The following is a 24,853-nucleotide window of genomic DNA, read 5'->3' on the forward strand; positions in this document are numbered from 1 at the left end:
CCTGCTTCTCCCTCTGCACTCGTGCTACCTCAAATAAACAAACAAAATCTTTAAAAAAAAAATTAATTCTCTTTATACAAACCTGTTCACCTTTACATTTTATAGACTTAACAATAATAATAAAAATAGTTAACATTGTTTTCCATGTCACAAGCACTTTACATGAATTAGCTGATTTAATTCTTTTTTTTTTTTTTTAAAGATTTCATTTATTTATTTGACAGACAGAGCGAGAGAGCACAAGCAAGCAGGGGGAGCAGGAGAAGGTGAGGGAGAAGCAGGCTCCCCGCCGAGCAGGGAGCCCGATGCGGGGCCCTATCCCAGGACCCCGGGATCATGACCTGAGCCGAAGGCAGACACCCAACCAACTGAGCCACCCAGGCGCCCCTGATTTAATTCTTCAAAGAGCCCTATAAGATTATTATTATTAGCCTCCAATTACCGGTATGGAAACATATTAACCGTCATATGTCCATGGGGTCAGTAGTAGTAAGTGGCACCCTTAACCACTATCATTTGTAAAAGCGAACAAAGTCAACATTAAAGTTATAAATGAATCAAATATTTATGGAACCTTTCTAGACACATTTTATAATATAATGAAAAAGGCAAATATGTCTCAAAATGTGTTGAAAGCATTAAAATCATCCATTACTTCAGAAGCTATAAGGCAAAGTACATATTTGGATGCTTACTATTCTAGCTCTGTACCAGCATTATTCCCTCCTGAGTAGCACAGTTAAGAACATCAGCTGGCCAAACAGAGCCTACGCTTACCGATTTCCTGCCGAGTGCTACACACTCCAACTCCATAATCCTCTAGGACTTTGGCAGCTGCTTCTTGACATGATCCTGTATTCCGTGCAAAGCCGAGATAGTTGTAGGAACCCATGTTTATAACGCCTTTAATTATATTCCCTGTGTACCTGTGTTTCAATAGCATAAAAGTTCATGAAACTCATGAGCAAATCAAATACTTACATGTGATAATAAACATATTGGTAGTACAAAAGGAAGCACAATATACAGGAAATAAGGAGAATATGGCCTAGGTGAAAAGCAGCTCAAACTCACTACCAATTAAGAAAATGAAAGTTAAAACAAAATACTAATTTTCACTTACCAATAATGATAAAGATTTAAAAACTGACCATATCCAGTGCTGGCCAGGACAGTCTCATATACTGTAGATAAGAATATCAGTCAGTACTTTTTTTTTTTTGGAGGGCAGTTTGGCAGCACTTATCCATTTAAAAATAAACATACTTTTTGACTCAGCAATCTCCACACACATATGGAAAAAATATATGCATAAAGATCCTTTAAGAGTCACTACACAATGGGGTACCTGGGTGGCTCAGTTGGTTGAGCATCCAACTCTTGGTTTTGGCTCAGGTCATGACCTCAGGGTGGTGGGATAGAGCCCCAAGTTGGGCTCTGTGCTCCACAGGGAGTCTGTTTGAGATTCTCTCCTTCTCCCTCTGTCCCTCCACCCCTCTGCGCACTCTCTCTCTAAAATAAGTAAAATCAAATCTTAAAATAAAAAAGAGTCACTACACAATTTTACTTACTACACTGGCACACAGACCAGTGACATTCCACATGCGGAAGCTCAGTCAGCCTGGGCCCACAAGTGACAACAACATGGTTCAGAGGCTCCACCAACCTAAGGCGGACACGAAGTGTGGACAAGAAATAAACCATTGCTACTTGAACTCTGAGATTTTGGGGTTTTTAACAAAGGATGATGTGACCCAACCTCTATATACTATATACGGCTATACTTTAGGATACTCAGTAGCCACTACTAATAATGAATTTGCTGTGATACAGATAAGCAGGATATTACCAGCATGTTAGCAAGTAAAAAAGCAAGACATAAAATGATTTCTATAGTATGATTCCATTTTTATAAATCAAAAACTACCTGTATGTCACCCATAGATTCACTACATACATGCCCCACAGAAAACATCTGGAGGAATCATATACAACAAACTGGTAACAATGGTCACCTCTGGGGAGTGAAGACTTGTGAAGAAGTGGGTTTGCAGAAGGGATAGTGGTTAGTTGTCATGGGAGAACATTTCATTTATCTGTATTATTTGTCTTTTTTTTTTTTAATAATAGCAATGCAACCATGTAATACTTGTGCTATCTAAACAATAAAATTTTATGAATATGAAAAGTTTTCTAAACTATTCAATCTATTTAAGTAAAAGCATTCCATATGTCCTTGAATCAAAATATCCAGAAGTAAATTCAGACACTCGATTCTGGTAAGTGGCGTAACAGGACAGTTTTTCTTTGTTTTTTTGTTTGTTTTTCTTTTTAATTAAGTCGAGTTTTGTTTTCAATTATAATCCAACACAGTATCAAATGTAATAGAAAAATGCATTTTAAAAACCTGGATAACAAAAAAGATCTGGATAACAATGAACAATATGCAAGGAAAGTAATTATGTTGTACTGTACTCTCGGCTTCTACTCTTGTTTTAACGGATTACTCAATTTGCAACAGAATGTATTCTGAAGCGAAGAAATTCTTTTTTTCTTGCTGTCAAGAAATAATTTCCCAACTGAGACTCACTTGAAGGACCAGTTGTAATCATGAGACTGCCTCTCCATGATGTCCACCCTGGCTCCAGGCACACTGCAGATTGGTCGATTCCAGTTGTCTCTAATCCTCATGTAGAGGTTCCTTGTATAGAAGTTTTCGAAATCCTGATACAATGACACAAAGTCCTGCCAACAGATGGTGAAATACCATGAATTTAACTGAATTACTTCAGAAAATTCTTACAACTTCCCTTTCCATGTTGCAAAAGTGCTTGAAAATGAGAGGCCAATTATACTGAATTAACTGATAAGGAAAACATTTGGAAAGGCACCAATTCTCTACCTTAAAACAACTTTAAAACAACTCTTGAAGCATCTGGCTGGCTCAATCAGTAAGAGCATGCAACTCTTTCTTTTTTCTTTTTTTTAAAGTTTATTTATTTATTTGACAGAGAGACAGCAGAGAGAGGGAACACAAGCAGAGGGGAGAGGAAGAGGGAGAAGCAGGCCTCCCGCTGAGCAGGGAGCCTGATGTGGGGCTTGATCCCAGGACCCTGGGATCATGACCTGAGCCGAAGGCAGACGCTTAATGACTGAGCCACCCAGGCGCCCCAAGAGCATGCAACTCTTGATCTCAGGATCGTGAGTTCAAGCCCCATATTGGGCATAGAGATTACTTTAAAAAAAAAAACAAACTCTTAATCAGGTACACGTCACTCGGCTCTGATGGTTACCTATATGAAATGGTTGTAAATAACTATCTGACTGCATGAATATAAAGCCAAAGAATTTAACTTAATAAGTAGACCTCATAAAAATAAAACTTCGTTGTACAATTCTGTCATTTAAATGACTTTCCTTGCTAATAACCTCAAAAGGACTTCTCTCCTGCCTCCCAAGTAATATACTGGGAAATGCCATTAAAAAACACTATAATTTCAGTTTCAAACAAGAAAAGTAATTCTGGAATTAAAATTCCATCTCTGCATATTTTCAAGGATCAAAGTGAAAGACATCCAAAGAAAAATGATAAACAAGAAACACTTAAAAGTAGTTTATATAGAAAGACACTTATCTCAGGTTTCTTTCCTTGGATGGGAGTTAAAAAAAAAAAAAAAAAGATTCTTATGATGAATTCCCACGACCAGGGATTTAGAGCCCTCCCTTCTTCTATGAAATAAGTTACACCAAAAATTAAGTCTATAAAAAATAATCTGGAGCTAAAATGAATGCATAATGTCATGTCCCATGTGGTATGGGACTGCTCAGAACATGATCAGACCACATTAGATAAACTCCTGAAGATAAGGGGTAAACCAAACAAAAAGAAAACTATACTATAGTTTTAATATAGTTAGTAAACTGCCGAACTTCCAGCTCTGAGATCTGGACTTACGTTAAATAAGCTAATCAGAAACATTCAAGTTTAAGCCTTATTTTGTTAGACTTTCATTGCTAAAGAAGACTCTTCATAAAATTTTATAATTAACAACCTTCTATGACATTGGGCTCTAAAGTAACTACTAAATAAACCTCGCAGTAGATAAAATCTTAAATCAGGCTGAGCAGAGTCAGAAAGTACTCTTGGGAATGTGCAGGGGCAGGGGCGCCTGGGTGGCTCAGTTGGTTAAGCGACTACCTTCGGCTCAGGTCATGATCCCAGGGTCCTGGAATCGAGCCCCACATCTGGCTTCTTGCTCAGAGGGGAGCCTGCTTCTCTCTCTCCCTCTACCTGCTACTCCACCTGCTTGTGCTCTCTCTGTCAAATAAATAAATAAAAATTCTTTTTTTTTTTTTTAAGATTTTATTTATTTATTTGAGACAGAGAGAATGAGAGACAGCATGAGAGGGGGGAGGGTCAGAGGGAGAAGCAGACTCCCTGCCGAGCAGGGAGCCGGATGCGGGACTCGATCCCGGGACTCCAGGATCATGACCTGAGCCGAAGGCAGTGGCTCAACCAACTGAGCCACCCAGGCGCCCGAAATTCTTTTTTTTTTGAAAGATTTTATTTATTTATTTGACAGAGACACAGCGAGAGGGAATACAAGCAGGGGAGTGGGAGAGGGAGAAGCAGGCTTCCCGCCGAGCAGGGAGCCCGATGTGGGGCTCGATCCCAGGACCTTGGGATCATGACCTGAGCCGAAGGCAGTTGCTTTAACGATTGAGCCACCCAGGCGCCCCATAAATAAAAATTCTTAAAAAAAAAAAAAAAAGTACTCTTAGGAATGTGCAGTACCTGATACCATCTCTTTCACGATTGGTTCTAACATTTACATTTCCTTAGAGAAAATATCCATAAATAATGTGTCTCACAATTGGAAACTTATTACTTAACTGGTATGTCCCTTTTGATAGTCTCCTCTTCCAACAAGAATACTGAGTGAATGAAAACTGGAACAAAGACATCCAAATTCTAATTTGGGACTTTTCATTCACATGCATTTATTTCCCAAAGGAAAAAACAAAACAAAACAAAAAAGTTGTCTTCAATCCTTTTCAAGTCACATCAAATAGGGTAAACAGTACTAATTCTTCTTGATCTCATTTCCTTATAACCTTTCTAAACACTGCACATTAATGTTAAAGGTATTGACTCAAACACTGCACATTAATGTTAAAGGTATTAACCCAAACACCTGAGAGAAATACTCCATCACAGACAAATTTTTATTAGCAACAAAGAGCACTATTTTTGCTTTTACTATATAAACAGCAGAAAACACTTTAAAAGTCTGGTCCCCCATCCAAATACTAACCAGGCCCGACCCTGCTCAGCTTCCGAGATCAGTCTGGTCCCATTTACCAGAAGGCTTACCAAACCCCAGTATAGTAGGAAGGCTGCAGGCTAAAGTGAAGTAGAGCTCTGGGGAACCAGTGACCTAGTGGTGTGTGGCTGGGAGGGGAGAGAGGGAGGGGTTCCATTCTCCGTAACAGACACTGCCAACATCAGGGAGCTCACGGCTCAGCCTTACACTGAGAGAACAACCAAGTCCCTGAGATGGGAACAGACTTGCACAGATGGGAAGTTGCCACGGTGAGGGGATGTTAGAGACCAAAGGCAGTTGGGACAGAATGACAGAAGAGACGGACTCATGGCCAGGGCAGCAGTCTCACCGCAGTTAGAAGGTTTGGTGGAGAGAGCTGAAAGGCAGCTACCAAACTCCCTGCAGCTTAGCAATGAAAAATGGAAATGGAGGGCGCCTGAGTGGCTCAGTCATTAGGCGTCTGCCTTCGGCTCAGGTCATGATCCCAGGGTCCTGGGATCGAGCCCCGCGTCGGGCTCCCTGCTCGGCGGGAAGCCTGCTTCTCCCTCTCCCACTGCCTCTGCTTGTGTTCCCTCTTTCGCTGTGTCTCTCTCTGTCAAATAAATAAATAAAATCTTTAAAAAAAAAAAAGAAAAATGGAAATGGAAAGGGATCACTATTCAGGGTTTTAGTTCTAGGCAACAAGGGTGAGTGTCCATTTCAAAAAATATCTCATCCAGTTTAAATATTCAAGGACTAGAGCCTTCTCTCTTCAGTCATCCTTTCAAATACCTTTTACTGAATACTTCTGCCAGCCTCTGGATATATTAAAGAACATGACTGTTCTTTCTGCAAACTCTGACACCCCCACTACTCCTCCCCTCCCCCTCCCCACCCTGTCCCCCATCCCACTCCACAACCCCACCCCACTCCCTTTTTCCCCCTCAGTTTAGTCACTGTGAAATGACTTTAGTCAGGGCTGACCTAATGCCTGTTTGCTCAGTAACTGAACAAACATTTACTGACCTGTTCTTTCCAGGGACTAAGCGAGGCATTGGGGATAAAAATGAGTAAGACGCAACCTCTACACTCCCAAGATCTCTTAAAGGAGTGGAGTGGCACACAAATGAAGTTACAATACAGTGTAACAAGCACTCTAAAGGGATACTTGCCCAAACAAAAAATACTTAACTGGTGGGTGAGTGGCAATGATAGAGTCAAGTACAAATAGTCTTCATGCACTGTTTGAACTTAATGCATTCCTCTTACACATGTTTCCTGAAGACCCTTCAACAAACCCCACATACTAGTAGATATACATGATAAACAGAGAACAATATCTAGTTAAGCTACACTCTGGATTGCTGGATGTGAAATCCCCAGGTAAGTAACTTCTACCAGTAGCCTCAAAGAGAAAAATTCAAATTCATGGATTTGTTAATTCGGGATCATTGAAGACCTTACCAAAAGTAGTCTGGAGTCATCTCAATAATTAGACAATAAATATCTTTTATTGGTTGAGGTTGAGTCTTTTAGAAAACATCGTATACTATTCAAAATAAATAGGTACCGCCTATTCTAGTGCCTATGCAGGCCTTAATATCACAGTGGAAAAGGCTGAGTACTACCACTTTCAGAAGCTGACTTTATTATAACAATTACCTGTGGTTGTTAAGAGCAATTCTGGCCCAACACAGATGTCCAAATATGATGATAATAAAGATGATGATAATCACAACAGCAGAAAGAGTTCTATCTGAGTACTTATGACACTTATGGTATATCTTGAGTACTTGATATGTCTTGCATTACATACATTCGCTCTTAAATATCCCTGCACCCTCTTAAAAAAAGATATTACTCCCAATTTCAGAAAGACAAAATGGCTTTCCCAATTAGGGAACTAGCCAGAGGCAGAGCCAGGAACTTATCCAGGCCTCTTCATTCCAAAGTCTATGCCCATACATTTCCATGACATACAATTTTTTCTGAAATTTTTCTGAAAGGTTTATGTGTCACAGCTTGTTGAGCTGCCTGACTTAACAATGTGCATCCCAATTTACTTAGCGGAACATCTGATCACAAGAAAATCTACTTCATCTGATGGTGCTAAGATACTTATGTATCTGGCAAAGGTCAGGATGCTTCAAAACTCTCAACCACAGAAACTGAAGACACACAATGACATTTCAAAATTAAAGATAGCTGTTTCTTAGATCTAAAACGGAGTCATCTGTTTGTATGTCCATGTGTATATACACACACATGCACACACACAACCCTATGAATACTTCAAAAGACTCAACACTTTTCATTGTTATTACCACCACTCCCAATATTATTATCTTAAACATTTACTGAATGTCTAGTAAGTGCAAAACACTCTTCTAGGCACTGGGTGTATAGTAGTAAACAAAAAGATAACAATAATCTCTGCCCTTGTGGAATTTATATTTTGGTGGAAGAGACAGATACTAAATGAGACAAATGTATAAAGTATCTTAAACAGTGAAAAATGCTAATGGAAACAAAAATGAGATAAGGAAGGGGGCTGTAAAATGCTGGAGCCATGCTAAAACTTAGCTAGGGTGGCCACAGTAGAATAAAAGAAAAGGAAGCGAGGGAACTCTCCATTTGACCATCTGGAGGAAGAGCTTCCCTGGTAGGCAAACAGCTAATACAACAGCAGTTGGGCGGGAATGTACCCGGTTTATCAAGGAACTCCAAAAGGCCAGTGTGGCTGGAGCAGATGAGCAACAGGCTAAGGAGGAGATGATGTCCAGGTTGATAAGTAATTGAATCTGGATTTCCTGATGGGCTACACGTGGCGTGTGACAGAAAGAAGAGTCAAGGATATCACTGTGGTTTTCAGCCTAAGCAACGGAAGAAGAGAACTGTTATCCATAGAGATGTGGAAGATAGCCAGCTGTTCAGAAGGGGATGTCAGCTTAGTTTTGGACATGTAAAGTTTGAGATGCCTCTGTGGAGACGTCAAATGGGCAGCTAGATACCCAGGTGTAGAGTTCAATGAGGAAGTCAGTGCTAGAGATATAAACATGGACGTTATCAGCATACAAAGGTACCAAAAGCCATGATAATGGACAAAATCACCAAAAGAGTCCGTACAGATGAGATAAGGACCAAGGATGAAGCCAATGCCGTACCCATATCAACATTTAGAAGTTGGGCTGATGATAAGGATCTAGGAAGAGAGAATGAGAAAGGCAGGAGAAAAACCAGGCCAGTATAATGCCTGAAAACCAACCAAGTAAGCAAAATGCTTCTGGAAGAAGAGTGATCAATTGTGTCAAATGCTGCTGGCAGGCCAAACAAGGTAAAGACTGAGTAAGGAATATGAGATTCTGCAACACAGGTGTCACGGGTGATCCTGAGAAGAATCGTTTTAGTTGAAGTGGTAGGGGCAAAATCCTGACTGGAGTGAGTTCAGTAAAGAATGGGAAGCAAGACACTGGAAACACCTATGTCAGAGAATTTTACTGTACAAGGAAAAAAGAGGGGTGCCTGGCTGGCTCAGTCGGTAGAACATGGTAGAACAAGAACAAGACCCTTGATCTTGGGGTTGTGAGTTCAAGCCCCACACTGGGCGTAAAGCTTACTTAAAAAAAAATAAATTAAATTAAATAAATAATGTTAGAAGGCATGGAGTAGATGGAGGAGAAAGGATCAAGAGAAAGCTTGTTTTTTAAGATGGGAAAAACAACATGTCTATGCTACTGAGAATGATCTGGCAGAGGACAAACGGATGCAAAGCTGATTCACTAGACTCCTAATGGTCAAAATGGAATGTGTAGTAAATAGGAGCAGAGTATTGGCCAGCCATCATGTGCTGTCTCTAATGAGCTCCACCGGATGGCCAGGTTTAGTAGAGTAGATCACTTCTTTACATTTTCAGGTATTTACTACCAAAGCTGTCATGGGAGTTTCAAAATGCTTTCATGAGAAATATATATAAAACCAAAATACAGCTAACTCATCTTTATTTTTAAAAAATTTTAAATTTTTCTTTTGCTAACTTTATTATTTTTTTAAGATTTTATTTATTTATTTGAGAGAAAGAGAAAGCACATATGGGGGGAGGAGCAGAGGGAGAGAGAGAAGCAGACTCCCCGCTGAGCAGGGACCCTGATGTGGGGTTGGGGTTTGGTCTCAGAACCCCAGGAACAAAACAGGAGCCTAAGGCAGACACTTAACCAACTGAACCACCCAGGCGCCCCTAACTTATCTTTATAGTGGGACCATGGGACTCAGTTCTACCCAAAGCAACATATGAAGATCCAGCATAAACAGTTAAGATGGACTCTCTTTTATAATGGAATGAGGAAGAAAATAAGGATGTGGTTATAAACACCATTCACGCAGTGAAATGAGGAAGTGGCAACATTCTATTTGAATTTTATGATCCCAACCAGGCACTTTCCCTAACCTCTTCCAGTGTAACACCTTAAAATTTGCATATCCCTCTCACTACATCTAATCCAGAATCAGAAAAACATGTTCTACCACAAGGCTGAATGATCTTCCTTCCCTCTAAAAGCTGAATTTTTGTAAGAAAATGCCAGAATTCAGTTGGTTTAACTGTTAATGTTACCTACTGTGAAAAGCCTACTGAAATGATTTTGAATAAATTAGCACAGTCCTTTAAATTAGCAAATGTCCCCCTCTGTCCCACATATTTCCTCCTATTACTTCTTCCCCCAAGAATTATTTCCTGATTAACTCGATGCCACTCAGTTATTTTTTTGTTCTACACCTGCATACAACTCAAACACTACTTACCTGTATAGGGCTTTTACGAAGACCTGTTAGATTTGAACACTTTGTTTCCTCAACAAAGTCAGAAATAATACTTAAGAATGAAATCTATATGGTCTAATACTTTAATACAAAGGTCAAGTACACACAGGCCGTCACAATACTCAGGAGTCAATTCATCCTCTGGAACATGAAATAAGTTCCAAACATAATGTACTTTTTCACAAAGTAATTTGGATACAACTCCATTGTTCACTCATTCTTCACCACACTTTGACAAAACACCAGCTGTGCAATCTCTCCTGTCACACCCCTATGCAAAAAACACCCAGATTCCTCATTGCCTACCAAAGTTCGTTTGACATTCAAAACACAATCTTTCATACACCCACATTCCAGGTTCTCCCAAACATCCCTCATGCCTCCCCTCAGCCAGGATGGCTCTCCACATCACAATCAGCACCCCCGATGCCCACCTTCACATGTTAGTTAGCAGGTCCCTACAGTGTGTCCACACTAGGAGAGGTCCCTATAAATAAAGATTTTCTAATTTGAATATGGGAATAAAACTTTAGCTCCCATCAGTCAAAACCACCATCAACTCAGTCTGACAGGAAGATACTGGCCTGTAAACAAGTAACTGTAATACCAGACAACCCCGCAAGTATACAGTAAGCTCTAACTTATAGTAAGTGGGTCACACCTGAGCGATGTACAGAATCAACATACTGTCGATGCACTCTAGCCACAAAGTCTATTTGGGATGTACAGAGGTAGAAAAAAGGAAGAATCAAAAAATTTAAAAATTTGTTCTGGTTTTCAGTGATCAAAACTAGTTTGGCCCACTGGACCAAGCTCTGAATACAGGGCTTTGCTTGCATTATGTATTCAAGAAATACCTTCTTGATGAAATGAATATGTAGGCATTTCAGGGCAATGAGAAGGAGGACCAACTTGTGGTGCTGGGGCTGGGAACGGTGCAGAATGGCTGAGATGAGACAGAAGAGAGCCTGGATCCTGGGTTCTCCCAGGACCAGAATCTTCAATCCCCATACTGACTGGTTTGGATCCTTTCTTTCCCCATGTTTCTAGATGCTCCCTTGCCCTTCCCCCCACAGGACCACCACCCATTCCCAGTATCTAATGGCTCCTCTCTCAGTGGTGACCTTGCTGCCATCACATCTGCCTCTCTCCTCTAATACCCCACAAAAATGAGAGGTATGATGGCCAAAAAAATCTAACTTCGGAAGCCCTTCTCTAACCTAGTATATTCCTTGGGCTAGAGGACAACCTCTCCATACTTTACATGCCAAGAACAAACAAGTTTGTTTTTAGAAAAACCAGGCATTTCACTAATTTTATTTATTTTTGAGAATAGGCAACACATGTATCCTGTACAGAACTCCAGAGGTGCAAAGGAGTATACAGAGAAAAGTGAAGTGAGGTCCTTCCCCCCAGAGACAATCATTATCATCTCTATTTACAATTATTAAAACAAGATTGCTTTTTTTGTTTTTTGGTTTTTTAAACTGTGAACGGAGTAGCTCAGCCACATTCTGTTTTCAGGTTTGTTTGGGGAAAGGAGCGATCTGTGAGCCAAACACCTATGTATAATGTGTCTATGAGAAAATATATCATATGAGTCTTCCAGAACTTGTCTTCTCAGAAGACTGGAGCCACAGCTTGGGATACAGCACAATACCACGAACATAAAGAAAATGGCTTCTGGCATTTCACAGACCCATGTCTGTGTACCAGCTCTGACACTAAGTAACTCAGGAAATGTTATTTTAACTTGTGCATTTTAGCTTCCTCATTCATCAAACAGGAACAGATTCTTGTGATGATTAAATTGGAAATATGTTAAATGTGGGGTGCCTAGGTGGCTCAATCGGTTGAGCATCCAACTCTTGGTTCCAGCTCAGGTTATGATCTCAGGGTCCTGGGACTGAGCCCAGGAGCCCAGCTCAGCAACCAGCTCAGCGCTCAGCAGGGAGCCTGCTTGAGATTCTCTCTCCCTCTGCCCCTCCCCTCAGCGCCAATGCACGTGCACTCGCTCTCAAACAAAGAAATAGACCTTTAGGGGCGCCTGGGTGGCTCAGTCGTTAAGCATCTGCCTTAGGCTCAGGTCATGATCCCAGGGTCCTGTGATCGAGCCCCACACTGGGCTCCCTGCTCAGCGGGAAGCCTGTTTCTCCCTCTCCCAACTTGCCCTACTTGTGTTCCCTCTCCCGCGGTGTGTCAAATAAGTAAATAAAATCTTAAAAAAAAAAAAAAAAAAAAAAGACCTTTAAAAAATAAAAAAAGAAATACGTTAAATGCTTTGATTTTTCCATGCCTTAACCTTGTTTTCTGCTTTCTTTGTGAAATACTTTCATTTAACTGCATCTGGAATATTTTTATTTTAACATGTATCCAAATTTTTTTTTTAAGATTTTATTTATTTATTTGAGAGAGAGAGAGCGCACACAAGCAGGGGGAGCAGCAGAGGGAGAGGCAGAAGCAGGCTCCCCGCTGAGCAGGGAGCCCAGTGTGGGGCTCGATCACAGGACCCCGGGATCATGACCTGAGCCAAAGGCAGACACTTAACCGACTGAGCCACCCAGGCGCCCCACGTGTATCCAAATTTCTAAATAAAAAAATGAGAATACCAGAATGTCTATAAAAGGCTTCCATTTACAGAATCGAAGACTCTTAACAATTACCTGTTGTTCTTTTCTTTCTGTTGCATGATGACACTTTTCAATTCTCCAATGCCTCAAGAAATCTCGAAGATATCCAAAGAGAGTGAGTACACCATACCCCACATAAGTAAGCACAGCAACCAGCATTGGTGTTTCTTCAAAAGCTTCATTAAATGGTCTTTTGTAAAGTCCTCCATTTTGTGTAACATGATGGATCTAAAACAGAGGTTAAAAATATTTATTTCGATCCCACAAAAAAGATTACTACTTAAAACCTAATTCCTTACAGATCTGCATAACTTCAGAATTCTCTAATAGTCAAAAAAATCCACTAAGATCTATCAGGGCATAATTTTTTTCAACAGAAATATTATAAGTTATATATACTTTAAATAAACAGTAAAGAAAGGAAAACAGAGAAGGAACTGCTTTGTCATTATTTGATTTTTTAACTAGATCTTAAAGCACTATGGTTGGAGCGTGTAAAATTTCCTTTGTTCTAATAAAGCCGATAAAAAAATGAGTCAACAAAGAAAAAGCCTATCCTGAAAAATAGTATATTAGCTTACAAATGAAGCAGTCAAAGTAAACCAGTCCTAGAATAAACTAAAACATTTATGTTTTCCTGCTATACAGTCTTTTTTTTCCCGCTCTAAAGCCACCAGCCGTCGTATTCCAAATGATGACCAGCACTAGGCCCCTGTGGTAATCTGTGGTTTATTAACAGCCTCTGTTGTGATAACATAAATAAATAATGCATAAAAGTAAAATGCTTACATAACAGTGGTTCAGCACTGTACAGAAGCAGAAAATAGAATGCAACACAAGGGGAAAAGCAGTTAAGAGTGATCAGTAACTGTCATGAAATCATTCTGTCCCCCTTCATCTTGACCTAAGTATCCATTTCCACTTTTAAGATTATCCCTGGTTTCATCCTTTGGGATACTTGAATTTTAACATACAGATACCAAGCTATTGCACTTTTGATCTCAGAGCTTAAAGCTTTTTACTTTTTGGCCAATCTTAATGGAAATCTTTTATGGAAAAATCTCATCAGAGAAGTTTGTGTGTTAACTTTAATCTTAACTTTGAAACAGCCAACTGCAGTGAGGATGCTCGTTCACTATTTACCAGGAACATATTTTCAACTGAGGACTGTACTAGAGTTATGAAAAGCCCCTATTATGAAAGAATAAAAGATGCTTTCTTGGCCTCTCAGGCAACTTGATCCAAGGGTTAAATATATTTTAGAATATTATATCCCAATAATATTCTTTGGGGAAAGCTACCTGAATGCTGCAAGTTAGAACAGCTGGAAAAGAAATAGTTGTTCTTAACAAGGGAAAGGCTTTCAGATAGGCATGATCCCTGGAATCCGCTGTCACTGCTTCAATTTGATGACCTAAAGAACTTCTGAAAACTATTTGAAAAACTGATACAGGTCTTCATCAATCTCTTCCTCAAAGGGGTGGAAATCTGTGTCAATGTTTACTACTTAAACTTTTATGCAGGAGCAGGTTGCAATGTGTTTAGAACAGAGTAGCTAGAAGTGAGCCAGTAACTGAAGAGATTGTTTAAAAATTAATAATATAGCATATAAACAAGCTATTAAGCTGGACAAAGCAAAATCAAAAACACTTAAACACAACAAAAATAATATTCTGATCATCTCTTTAAAAAACTGTATCTAAAAGAACACTGTATTTAATACCAGTACCCAACTCTCCTTAACTCTGAAACTGTTTTCTCTCAATGGAACATACTAGTAAAAAGTAAGGCAACTTTCAGAGCTCTAAGTCTCTAACAATTGTGTGACAGATGTATATGTCAGGAATGCTGTGGGTGGATCCCTTTAAAAGATATCCGCCTTGATCTGAGACACACCCAAACCAGCACGACCAAGTATATTCATACAATTGGCTGGACGGTCTAGGAAGAAGTTAAATCATTAGTTTGCTTTTAAATATTGTGATTCTATCACAGTGTCACTTTAAATTAACTGCATTTTAAGGAACTGAGATTCATCTATAAAGTAACTTTTGGAAAACAGCCTCAGTCAAAACACAGGTCACTCTGATCATTCAGGGTGAGAATGTACAGGCCAACTGATAGGCAAACCTCTGGTAGTTGACAAAATCTTAGAAATCAGAGAAAAAAAATCACTTGATCTTCACTTACTGATGCTAAATTTTATTTGACATGATTCAAATAAAAACAGTAGTATTACCACATCTGAAACTAATGATGTACTATATGTTGACTAATTGAATCTAAATAAAAAATGGAAGAGAATAGTAGTATTACCATCTTATACATGTATAATGTTCCATAAGGGAAAGCACCAGGCTTATTTTGCTCATTAGCACACATCTAGCACTCAGGATAGTATTCATTAAGTGCTTAACAAATAGTAAGTACTCAGTAATGTTTCCTTTTATTACTATTAGTATTACAGAAAGTGGCACCTTATAGAAGCTCAATAAGCATTTGTTGAATGAATGAAAATACACATTATGCTTTTTGTTCTTTCAACAATAAGTACCCTGTAACAGAAGGGTTTAAACAAGTTACAGTGACTATACAATTAATATTAGGACATTTCCAGAACCCACATCTAACACCTTTTGGTCTCAACTACATTGGAGGTCAAATTCACACTAAACAAAACACGGGCTACAAACTCTTCCAGGGTATTTCATATTCTGGATTCACGAAGTAAGAGGGCTCTTAAGAGGCCTTTCATTCATTCTAACAAGAATTACACTGTCAACAAGGCAATCAAGAAAAAAAATTAGCTTATCACTCCCTCCAGGTTAAAAAAAACAACAACAGTTCAGTCTGCTCACATTAAACAGACAAGAGTGTAACAGTGCTAGTATTATTAATCAAGGGAAGATTTAAGTACTCCAACGAAAACCAAGATAGTTTGCTTGAAAAGTAATATTTTTTTCAAGCAAATGCAAAAGAAAAAAAGGCCAAAGAAGAAATTTTTTTTTCAGTCAAAATCATAAGCACATCACCATAAAACACATTACAAGAAGAGGAGAGGGGAAAAAACCAAACCAATAAGCCATTTTGTTCACATGCCTGTAGACTATCAACTACACTTATTAAACAGCTGAAAAAAGACTCTTAACCAAAGCAATAATGGAAAGGTATAATCAAGATAAACCATAAACAATATATATGCATTAAAATCATCTGGAAGGAGACACAAATTGGAGTGGGGAGTGGGATAGAGGTAGAACGCCTACTTCCTATTTATAACCCTCTGAACCAATTTGCTTTTTCATTTTTACCAGAGTACACATACTGAATTTTCATTTATCATTTTGTTTTAAAAATGTTTAAAATGAATTTTCTCACTGATTTTATTCACTATTAGGACTAAAACAGAGTTAATAAAAGCAACATATGCCTCTCATGATAACCTCAGGTCTCTACCTACAGCCTCTCTAGAGAACTGTCATCTACTTGCTAGCTCTCAAACAGACTGTAAATGCTGGTAAGTATGCACAAATCTACATGTCAATTCCAAATTTTCCCCAGAACTCCAAATTTACATTTCGACCTGCCACCTCTAAGTTCCACTTGGACATCCCAACTCAACAAGTCTAAAGCTGAACTTCTCTCACCATCTTCACTTCACTCCTTCCTCAATTAAAACCAGATTATCCTCCTGTATCACCCACCTGGTTGGCAGCATCACCACCCAGTCTACCCAGTCTCCCAGCTTTGGAGTCTTCTTTAGCTCCACCTCATTTTCAGACTTCATTCTAGATCCAGTAATGAATTTGTGTGCCTTGGTTCAAGACTTTCTTGTGGGGCACCAGGGAATTTTAAGGAGGTTGGAAATGTTCTACATCTTGAGAGAGGTATTGGAGACACAGTACACACACAGGTAAAAAGTCATGGAGCATGATATATTTTATGCACTTACCTGAATGTATGTTACTCCTCAATTTTAAAAAACCCTCAGTGCCTCTTCCTTCATTGGACCACTATAATACCCTCCCCTTCCTGTCTGGTCTCCCCGCCACCAAGACCCTCTCCACACCCCAATTATCCTTCTAGTCACAATAAACTTCTTGCCGCAGTCTTTCCAACAAGAATCCTCCCCTAGAGAAGGACTGCAAATCTTCTGACAGCAATAAGGCAATAATAAATAATGTTTACTGTGAGAAGTCAAAAGGCAGTAAAATAAGCATTTTAGAATGTGGAGGTAAACACCAAAAAGAAGATGGAAAAAGAGTAGAAGAGAGCAGAAGACTGCTGTGTATTTTTTTTTTTTTAAGATTTTATTTATTTATTTGAGACAGAGAGAATGACAGAGACAGAGAGCACATGAGAGGGGGGAGGGTCAGAGGGAGAAGCAGACTCCCTGCCGAGCAGGGAGCCCGATGCGGGACTCGATCCAGGGACTCCAGGATCATGACCTGAGCCGAAGGCAGTCGCTTAACCAACTGAGCCACCCAGGCGCCCAAGACTGCTGTGTATTTCATAACAAGCCTTGTGGAACCATCAGATGCTTGAAACCATGTGCTACAGGCTGTTAGGAATTCTTAGATCCTACAGGACTGGGCCACAGAGCTATTTCGCTGTGAATGTATGCTATTTTAAAGACAAAAAAGAATAATTCCAAAGACAATTCAGATATCATCAGGGTACCCTTCTCAGTTTCAAAGGTGGGGGACCATCACTTCAGATAGAATCAATAGGTAAGTGCCTCAGAAAGGAAGCCTGAAGCATAGGGGGTAGAGGGTAGTGACTCCCATCCCAATGGGTCCAGAGGGCATAGCATCAAACCAAAGAGGATTATTCTTGATCCTTAGGATCTCATGGAATTTGCCTTGCTAAATTTTGGACTTGGTTGGGACCCATCACCCCTTTCTTCCTTCTGATTTCTCTCTTTTGGAATGGAAATGTTTATCCTCTGCCCGTCCCACCACAGTATTTTCGAAGCACATAACTTACATGGCTTCACGAGCTCAGAGCTGGAGAGGAATGGTCTTAGGATAAATTGTATCTTGAGTTTCACTCATATCAGATGTAAATGATATTTATTTTTATTTTTATTTTTTTAAAGATTTTATTTATTTATTTGAGACAGAGAGCATGAGAGGGAGGAGGGTCAGAGGGAGAAGCAGACTCCCTGCCGAGCAGGGAGCCCGATGCGGGACTCGATCCCGGGACTCCAGGATCATGACCTGAGCCGAAGGCAGTTGCTTAACCAACTGAGCCACCCAGGCACCCTCTTTTCTTTTTTTTTTTTTTTAAAGATTTTTATTTATTTATTGAGAGAGATAGTGATAGAGAGAGAGCATGAGAGGGGGAGAGTCAGAGGGAGAAGCAGACCCCCCGCTGAGCAGGGAGCCCGACGCGGGACTCGATCCAGGGACTCCAGGATCATGACCTGAGCCGAAGGCAGTCGCTTAACCAACTGAGCCACCCAGGCGCCCTGTAAACGATATTTAGATGAGACTTTGGACTATAGACTTTAGAGCTGATACTGGAATGACTTAAGACTTTTGAGGTTGCTAGGGCAGAATGAACGTATTTTGCATGCATTAAGAATATGATTTTAGGGGGATAATGGGCAGAATGTTACAGGCTGAATATGTCTCCCCCCACCTCATTCATATACTGAAGCTCTAGTGTGATGCTGTTTCAAAGTAGGGCCTTTGCGAGGTAGTTAGGTTTACATTAGGTCATGAGGATGGGCCCGATAATGTGGGGGAGAAGGCAGAGAGCTCCACTGAAGAACAGCTCTGTGAACACACTATGAGAAAGCTATCTACAAGTCAGGAAGAACGCCCTCACCAAGAACTCAGTCTGCCAGCAACCTGCTCTTGGGCTTCCTGAACCATGACAAGTATCTGTTGTTTAAGCAATCTTGTCTATGGTATTTTCTTATGGCAGCCCAAGCTGACTAAGACAAAGATAGAGGGAGAGAATGTATACAACCTGCTCTCAATCGGTTCAGGAAAAAGTAATTGTGTGGTGTGGGTATGGGTGTGTACGTGTGTGTGTAGAGAGAGAACAATGGAGAATTTTCTTCATGAACCATCTGAGTAAGGTGCAGCTATGATGTACCTTTATACATCAGTGTGTCTCTCTTAAAAACAAAGATATTCTCTTACATAACTACAGAACAATTTTCAAAACTAGGAAACCAACAGAATACTAATATCTAGTCTACAGACTTTAGATTTTGCCAATTGTCCTAATAATGTCTTTATAGCAAAAAAAAAAAAAAAAATCCTAGATCATGTGTTGCATTCTGTCTCTCTAGTTCCAGAATAAAGAAAAAGGGTAAGTTTTGATTATACTGTAAACTGACTTATAAGGAATGATCCTAAGCAGAGGTTTTGAGAATCCCATGAAAGAACAGAGGGTAACTATGTAATTATGCAATAATGGGGAAGTAATTAGCGGGAAACAAAAGCACACACTTCTGATGTGAATTAAAAAATCACATGAGCATGATTTTATAAGCAAATAGACATATTCTTGCTGAATGTGTCAGTAGTATGACAGAACCCGCCCACCTGGCAGATAGTTTGGAAAATTAAAAAAAAAAAATTAATGTCCAATATGAACAACCATTATTGTTTGGCAATCAAAAGACTGCCATCATGCCTTTTCTGCTAAACGAACCCCATTCACTTCCAGTGGTATATTCTGTTGTTCCTTAAAATTAGTTCTGCTGAAATGGCCCTTTCTTGGAATTTTACTGAAATGTACTAGCCTCTCCCTACTGCATACCATACATACTAAAGAAAACAGTTTGGAGCTTTGCACCAGTCACAGAAGCTATTCCACACTCTGAACATGTATTTCCAGAAGTGTCCTCTTTTTTCCACAAGCAACTTTAGAAAAGTAGGGAGTCCACATTTTTTCTTGCAATCAGGATAAATTCCCTGCTTTTTGTCAAAAAGTAACTCCTATGGAATGGACTGTGCTTCCAAAGCTTGCTGGAAAACATATTTTTTTAAAGATTTTATTTATTTATTTGACAGAGAGATAGAGAAAAAGCACAAGTAGGCAGAGAGGCAGGCAGGCAGAAGGGAGAGAGAGAAGCAGGCTCTCCACTGATTAGGGAGCCCAATGTGGGGCTTAATTCCAGGACCCTGGGATCATGACCTGAGCTGAAGGCAAACACTTAACCGACTGAACCACCCAGGTGCCCCAACAAACATATTTTGACATTACGATTTTCCTGTTTGAAAACTCAAAAATGGAGACGCCCACATATATATGCCCTGGCACTTGTTCAGTTCAGTGGCATCCCGTGCACTCGGGCAGCGAGGTTCTGGCCCGGAGTTACCATTCTCCCTTGCCACCCACACCTCCTGTGTAGCGCTTCCCGATCTCCAGATAAGCTTCGTGGCGTAACAGTCGGCTGCACCGTCAGGAGATCTGAGCATGAGTGCCGCTCTGCCACAGATTCTGCTCCTTGATCGGAGGAGCTCTCTTCCACCTCTGACTTGTTCTGGGCCTGTGAGCCCACGCCCTCCCCGCTGGTTCTGGAGTGGACACCACCTGAGGGACAGCCTGGTTCGCATCAATTTCCCCTCTCTGCGGATAATCTCTGATACATGGGGGTAGGGCCCTGGTGGTCACTTCTGTGCAGTATGACTGTATTCCTGGGTCCTAACTGACTGTCACGGGAGTAGGCACCAATGGTACGATGAACCCAACAACCCCCTTATGGGGATTTAAAATTTTCGGGGGGAGGGGCGCCTGGTGGCTCAGTCGGTTAAGCGTCTGCCTTCAGCTCAGGTCATGATCCTAGAGTCCCGGGATCGAGTCCCACATCGGGCTCCCTGCTCAGCAGGGAGTCTGCTTCTCCCTCTGATCTTTCCCCCTCTCATGTGCGCTCTCTCTCTCTCTGATTCTCGCTCTCTCAAATAAATAAATAAAATCTTTAAAAATAAAATAAAATAAAATAAAATTTCCGGGGGGAGAGTTTGTCCTTAAGGAGAATAGTATTTGTGTTACACTCCTCATCAGAGTTTACATATCTGAAAAGGTTTACATTTTTTCAGTTTTAACAAGTATTTTCTGAACATTTCAATAAAATTTAAAATGGACACATGTAGTGTTTTTCTTTAAGATTTTATTTATTTGAGAGAGAGAGAACACGAGTTAGGGGAGGGGCAGAAGGAGAGGAAGAAGTGGACTCTCTCCCTAGTGGGGAGCCTGATGCCAGGCTCCATCCCAGGACCCCGAGATCATGACCTGAGCCAAAGTAGATGTTTAACTGACTGAGCCACCCAGGCGCCCCTGTAGTTTTTCTGTTGTAAAGTCAACATACTTTACATGCAATTTTATCTGAAAATATTGGAGTTGGAAAAACATCATACTTGCAAAACATTAAACCAACACATTAAAATATAAAGAAAATAAATATCTCCTGAAATTCTACAACCCAGAGATAACCACTGTAACATTTTGATGTATATCCTGCCAGACAAATATACATACACACACACACAAAAATACAAATATATATATATGTTTATATATGTGCAATAGGCAGGGAGGGAGTACAATTTTATATAAAAGAAATTGCTTAATATCATTAATTCTTTTGCTTAATATCATTAATATATCCTATCACCAATCAATAAGATAAACATCATTCTTTTAAGGGGTACATAAATTCCATAATATGAATCTATAGTGTAATTTATTTAATGAATCCCTGTGCATAATGTGTAGACTTTCCCCAATATTTTCAATATGTGAACACTTTATACATTTCACTTTTGATTTTTTCATAAGGATAAATGCGTAGAAATAGATTGTTACTCAAAAAGTGTATATGTATATGTATGTGTGTATATATATGATTCTGATCAGAATCAGAATATCATTTTAAAATGAAATTTTTTTAAATTTTATTTATTTATTTGACAGAGATAGTGAGAGCAGGAACACAAGCAGGGGGAGTGGGAGAGGGAGAAGCAGGCCTCCCGCCGAGCAAGGAGCCTGATGCGATGTGGGGCTCAATCCCAGGACTCTGGGATCATGACCTAAGCCGAAGGCAGATGCCTAACAACTCAGCCACCCAGGCGTCCCATGAAAATGTTTTAAAGTTGTGGTGATGGTTGTACCACTATGTGAATATAATAAAAACCACTGAACCGTACACTTAGGACAAATTAAATGATTTGTTAATTATATTTCAATAAAACTTATTTAAAAAACAGAAGCCTTGGGGCACCTGGGTGGCTCAGTCATTAAGCGTCTGCCTTCGGCTCAGGTCATGGTCCCAGGGTCCTGGGATCGAGCCCCGCATCGGGCTCCCTGCTTCACAGGAAGCCTGCCTCTCCCTCTCCTGCTCCCCCTGCTTGTGTTCCCTCTCTCTCGCTGTGTCTCTCTCTGTCAAATAAATAAAATCTTAAAACAACAACAACAACAACAACAAAACAGAAGCCTTGTGCACCATATGACGTCATAAACAAAGTGACACCAAAAGTGAAAAAACAAGCCATGGTCTGGGAGGAGACATTTGTAACACCTCACTGATAAAGGGCTAGTATCCTAACCAGAAAGCCTTTTAAATTAGTGAGAAACAAGTGTGCACTCCAGGAGAAAAATGGGCAAAAGACAGGAACTGTCAATTCATAGGAAAAAAGGAACTTGATTGGAATAATATGAATATGCGGCTGGTCTGATGGTAGTGGGTTATCAGAACTTATTAACATTAGTGTCACTAAAGTTGGAATAATATGAATATGCTCATCCTCACTAGTTCAAGTTACTATAAATTAAAACAGTCAGGTAACTGTTTTCATCTGTAGCTTTTGAAAGCTGTAAAAATATGACCATATTAAAGGTTGACACTTACGTAGCAATGGGAACTTGTATACAGGTGCTCTTAGCATAAGTTGGTGCAATTGCCTTGGAGAACAATTTGGCAATTCTACAAAAGTTGAGATACACATTCCTAATGACTACCCTATTAAGTTTGTCTCTGGGTATATACAACAACTGAGATTTTCAAACATTTTTGAAGTACTGAACATTTTGAACATTTCAAACTAAGAAAGAACATTTTTATATCAACCTAATGCACATGTAATATGTGAGGTATTGGGCGTTAGGACTTCAACATATTACTTTTGGGGGAATCAATTCAACTATAACACATGGTTTTCCGAAGAAATTCTGCTCATGGCACAAGGAGACATATTTAAGAAAGTTTACTGTAAAAACATAAGAACAAAAAATTGGAAGTAACCTAGCTTTTCCTTAGTAGAAGAATGACTTACCCACCCATCCCCACCCCCACAAAAAAAAAGAAAACTGGTATGGCATATTGATACACTGAATACAGCACTGAAAAGATGAATTGAGATCTATATTACAGACATGGGCAAATCTCAGACACATATTGTTAAACAAAAGTTGCAGAAAGATACATACAGTATGATATGTATGTAAGGATTAAAAACATGCAGGGCAATACTATATTGTTTATGGCTATGTATTTATATAAGAAAGGTATTTATTTTTGAAAGGAAAGGTATTCTTTAAATGCATGGAAATGATAAACACCAAATTGAGGGTAGCTTTTATACTTTTGGGGGAAAAAGGAAATAGCACTTCCCCAGGACAAACTTCTTAAAAGGATTGGGGAACTGCTTAAACATAAGTCAGAGCATGACGCTCTCCGGAGAACTTCCTATCGCTGACAACAAAAGACAGTTTCTGTTGGTTTACAAGGCCCTGTATCATCTGGCTCTCACACTCTTCTGACTTCGTGTCCTGCCAGGTCACTGCCCTCCAGCCAAGCAGGCCTTTCTGTCCTTCCCCAAACACATGGAGTGCGCCTACTCCAGGGCTTGTGTCCTCATGTTAGCTCAGCCTGGAAAACTTTTCTCCTTAGTTTTCTCCCCACCTCCATGTAGATTTTGCTTACCCCTTACCTCCTTCAGAGAGGTTATCCTTGACCACCTCGTCTAAAATGCTTTCCTCTTGCCATGATTTTTTTTTCCTGGTTATAGAACTTAGAAACTGCCTGGTACTTTATTATATATCTACTTGATTATTTATTGTCCACCTCTCCCTCTGGAGTGTATGGTACTGTATTCTAGTGCTCAGATCATGCTTAGCTCGTAGTAGAGGCTCAGTAAGTATCAGTGGAATAAATGAAAGAATGAATAACTTTCATGTTTTATTTAGTGGGAAAAAATAAGATCTAAGCCTATAAGCTAATTGTTAAGTTTTGATAAAACTACATGTTGAGTAGACTTTTATCTTTTTTTGTATTAATTACAGTATGCTATTTCATATATACTTGCTGACAAAAAACACTTTCCCAAAATAATGTAAACATACACAAGAAACAGGTTGTGGTAAAGACACCCATAGCTCACTTTTTAGCGTTTCGGGCTTGCAGGTGGTTAAAGTCTGTAGGGGCTTACTGAGCGTTCCTGGTAGTGGTGACAGCTTGTGAGGAGGAATAAGAACAGGCCGATGATGGTCCAGTGGTCTGGAAATGGCCCTGACCCACTCTATAATCGCCCTTCCACGAGCTCTTCCTAAGGGGCGGCGTGGCCAGTAGTGGGACTTCTGTAGCACCCGCTCCCATTGTCTCATGAGGGGTCTAAGCTGTGAGATGATGCTTAGTGCTTCCCTTAGAGAAAGGAAACCTGTCAGCACTGACTTTCTGCCATTTCTCCCGTTCTCACCTTGATTTGAAAATGCCATGAGGCTGGGCTGAGAAACCTGGTCTGTGATCACCGATTGGACTGTAATAGAGCCACCTGTCCAAAAGCTCTGCTGTACCTGCTAAAGTATAGTACCTAATTGCCTCCTGTACACACTTGGCTTGTATATAGAGGCGAAGGAAGCAGATTATTTCTAGGACAGCAAAGTTAGTGTTCTTGTTTTAAAGACAGAGTTTTTTTTTTTTTAAGATTTTATTTATTTATTTGTCAGAGAGAGAGCACAAGCAGGGGGAGTGGCAAGCAGGGGAGTGGCAGGCAGAGGGAGAAGCAGGTTCCCCACTGAGCAAGGAGCCTGATGCGGGACTCGATCCCAGGACCCTGGGATGATGACCTGAGCCAAAGGCAGCCGCTT

At 40.0% G+C, this 24,853-nt stretch overlaps 1 protein-coding gene across 1 annotated transcript in view; it reads right to left on the reverse strand.

Moving 5' to 3' along the window:
• SPTLC2 (serine palmitoyltransferase long chain base subunit 2) overlaps positions 1-24,853 on the reverse strand; it is a 106,706-nt gene that overhangs the window by 69,819 nt on the left and 12,034 nt on the right. Inside the window, exons 2-4 of the mRNA XM_045901320.3 lie at positions 12,782-12,976; positions 2,591-2,745; positions 778-926 (exon numbers count right to left, since the gene is read on the reverse strand). Of these exons, the coding sequence (XP_045757276.1) occupies positions 778-926; positions 2,591-2,745; positions 12,782-12,976 (499 nt within the window). The remainder of the gene's footprint in view (positions 1-777; positions 927-2,590; positions 2,746-12,781; positions 12,977-24,853) is intronic.

The sequence above is a fragment of the Mirounga angustirostris genome, unplaced genomic scaffold (assembly GCF_029215605.1).
Source record: "Mirounga angustirostris isolate CCGP_5_RB_7025 unplaced genomic scaffold, mMirAng1.0.hap1 SCAF_9, whole genome shotgun sequence".
Lineage (NCBI taxonomy): Eukaryota > Metazoa > Chordata > Mammalia > Carnivora > Phocidae > Mirounga > Mirounga angustirostris.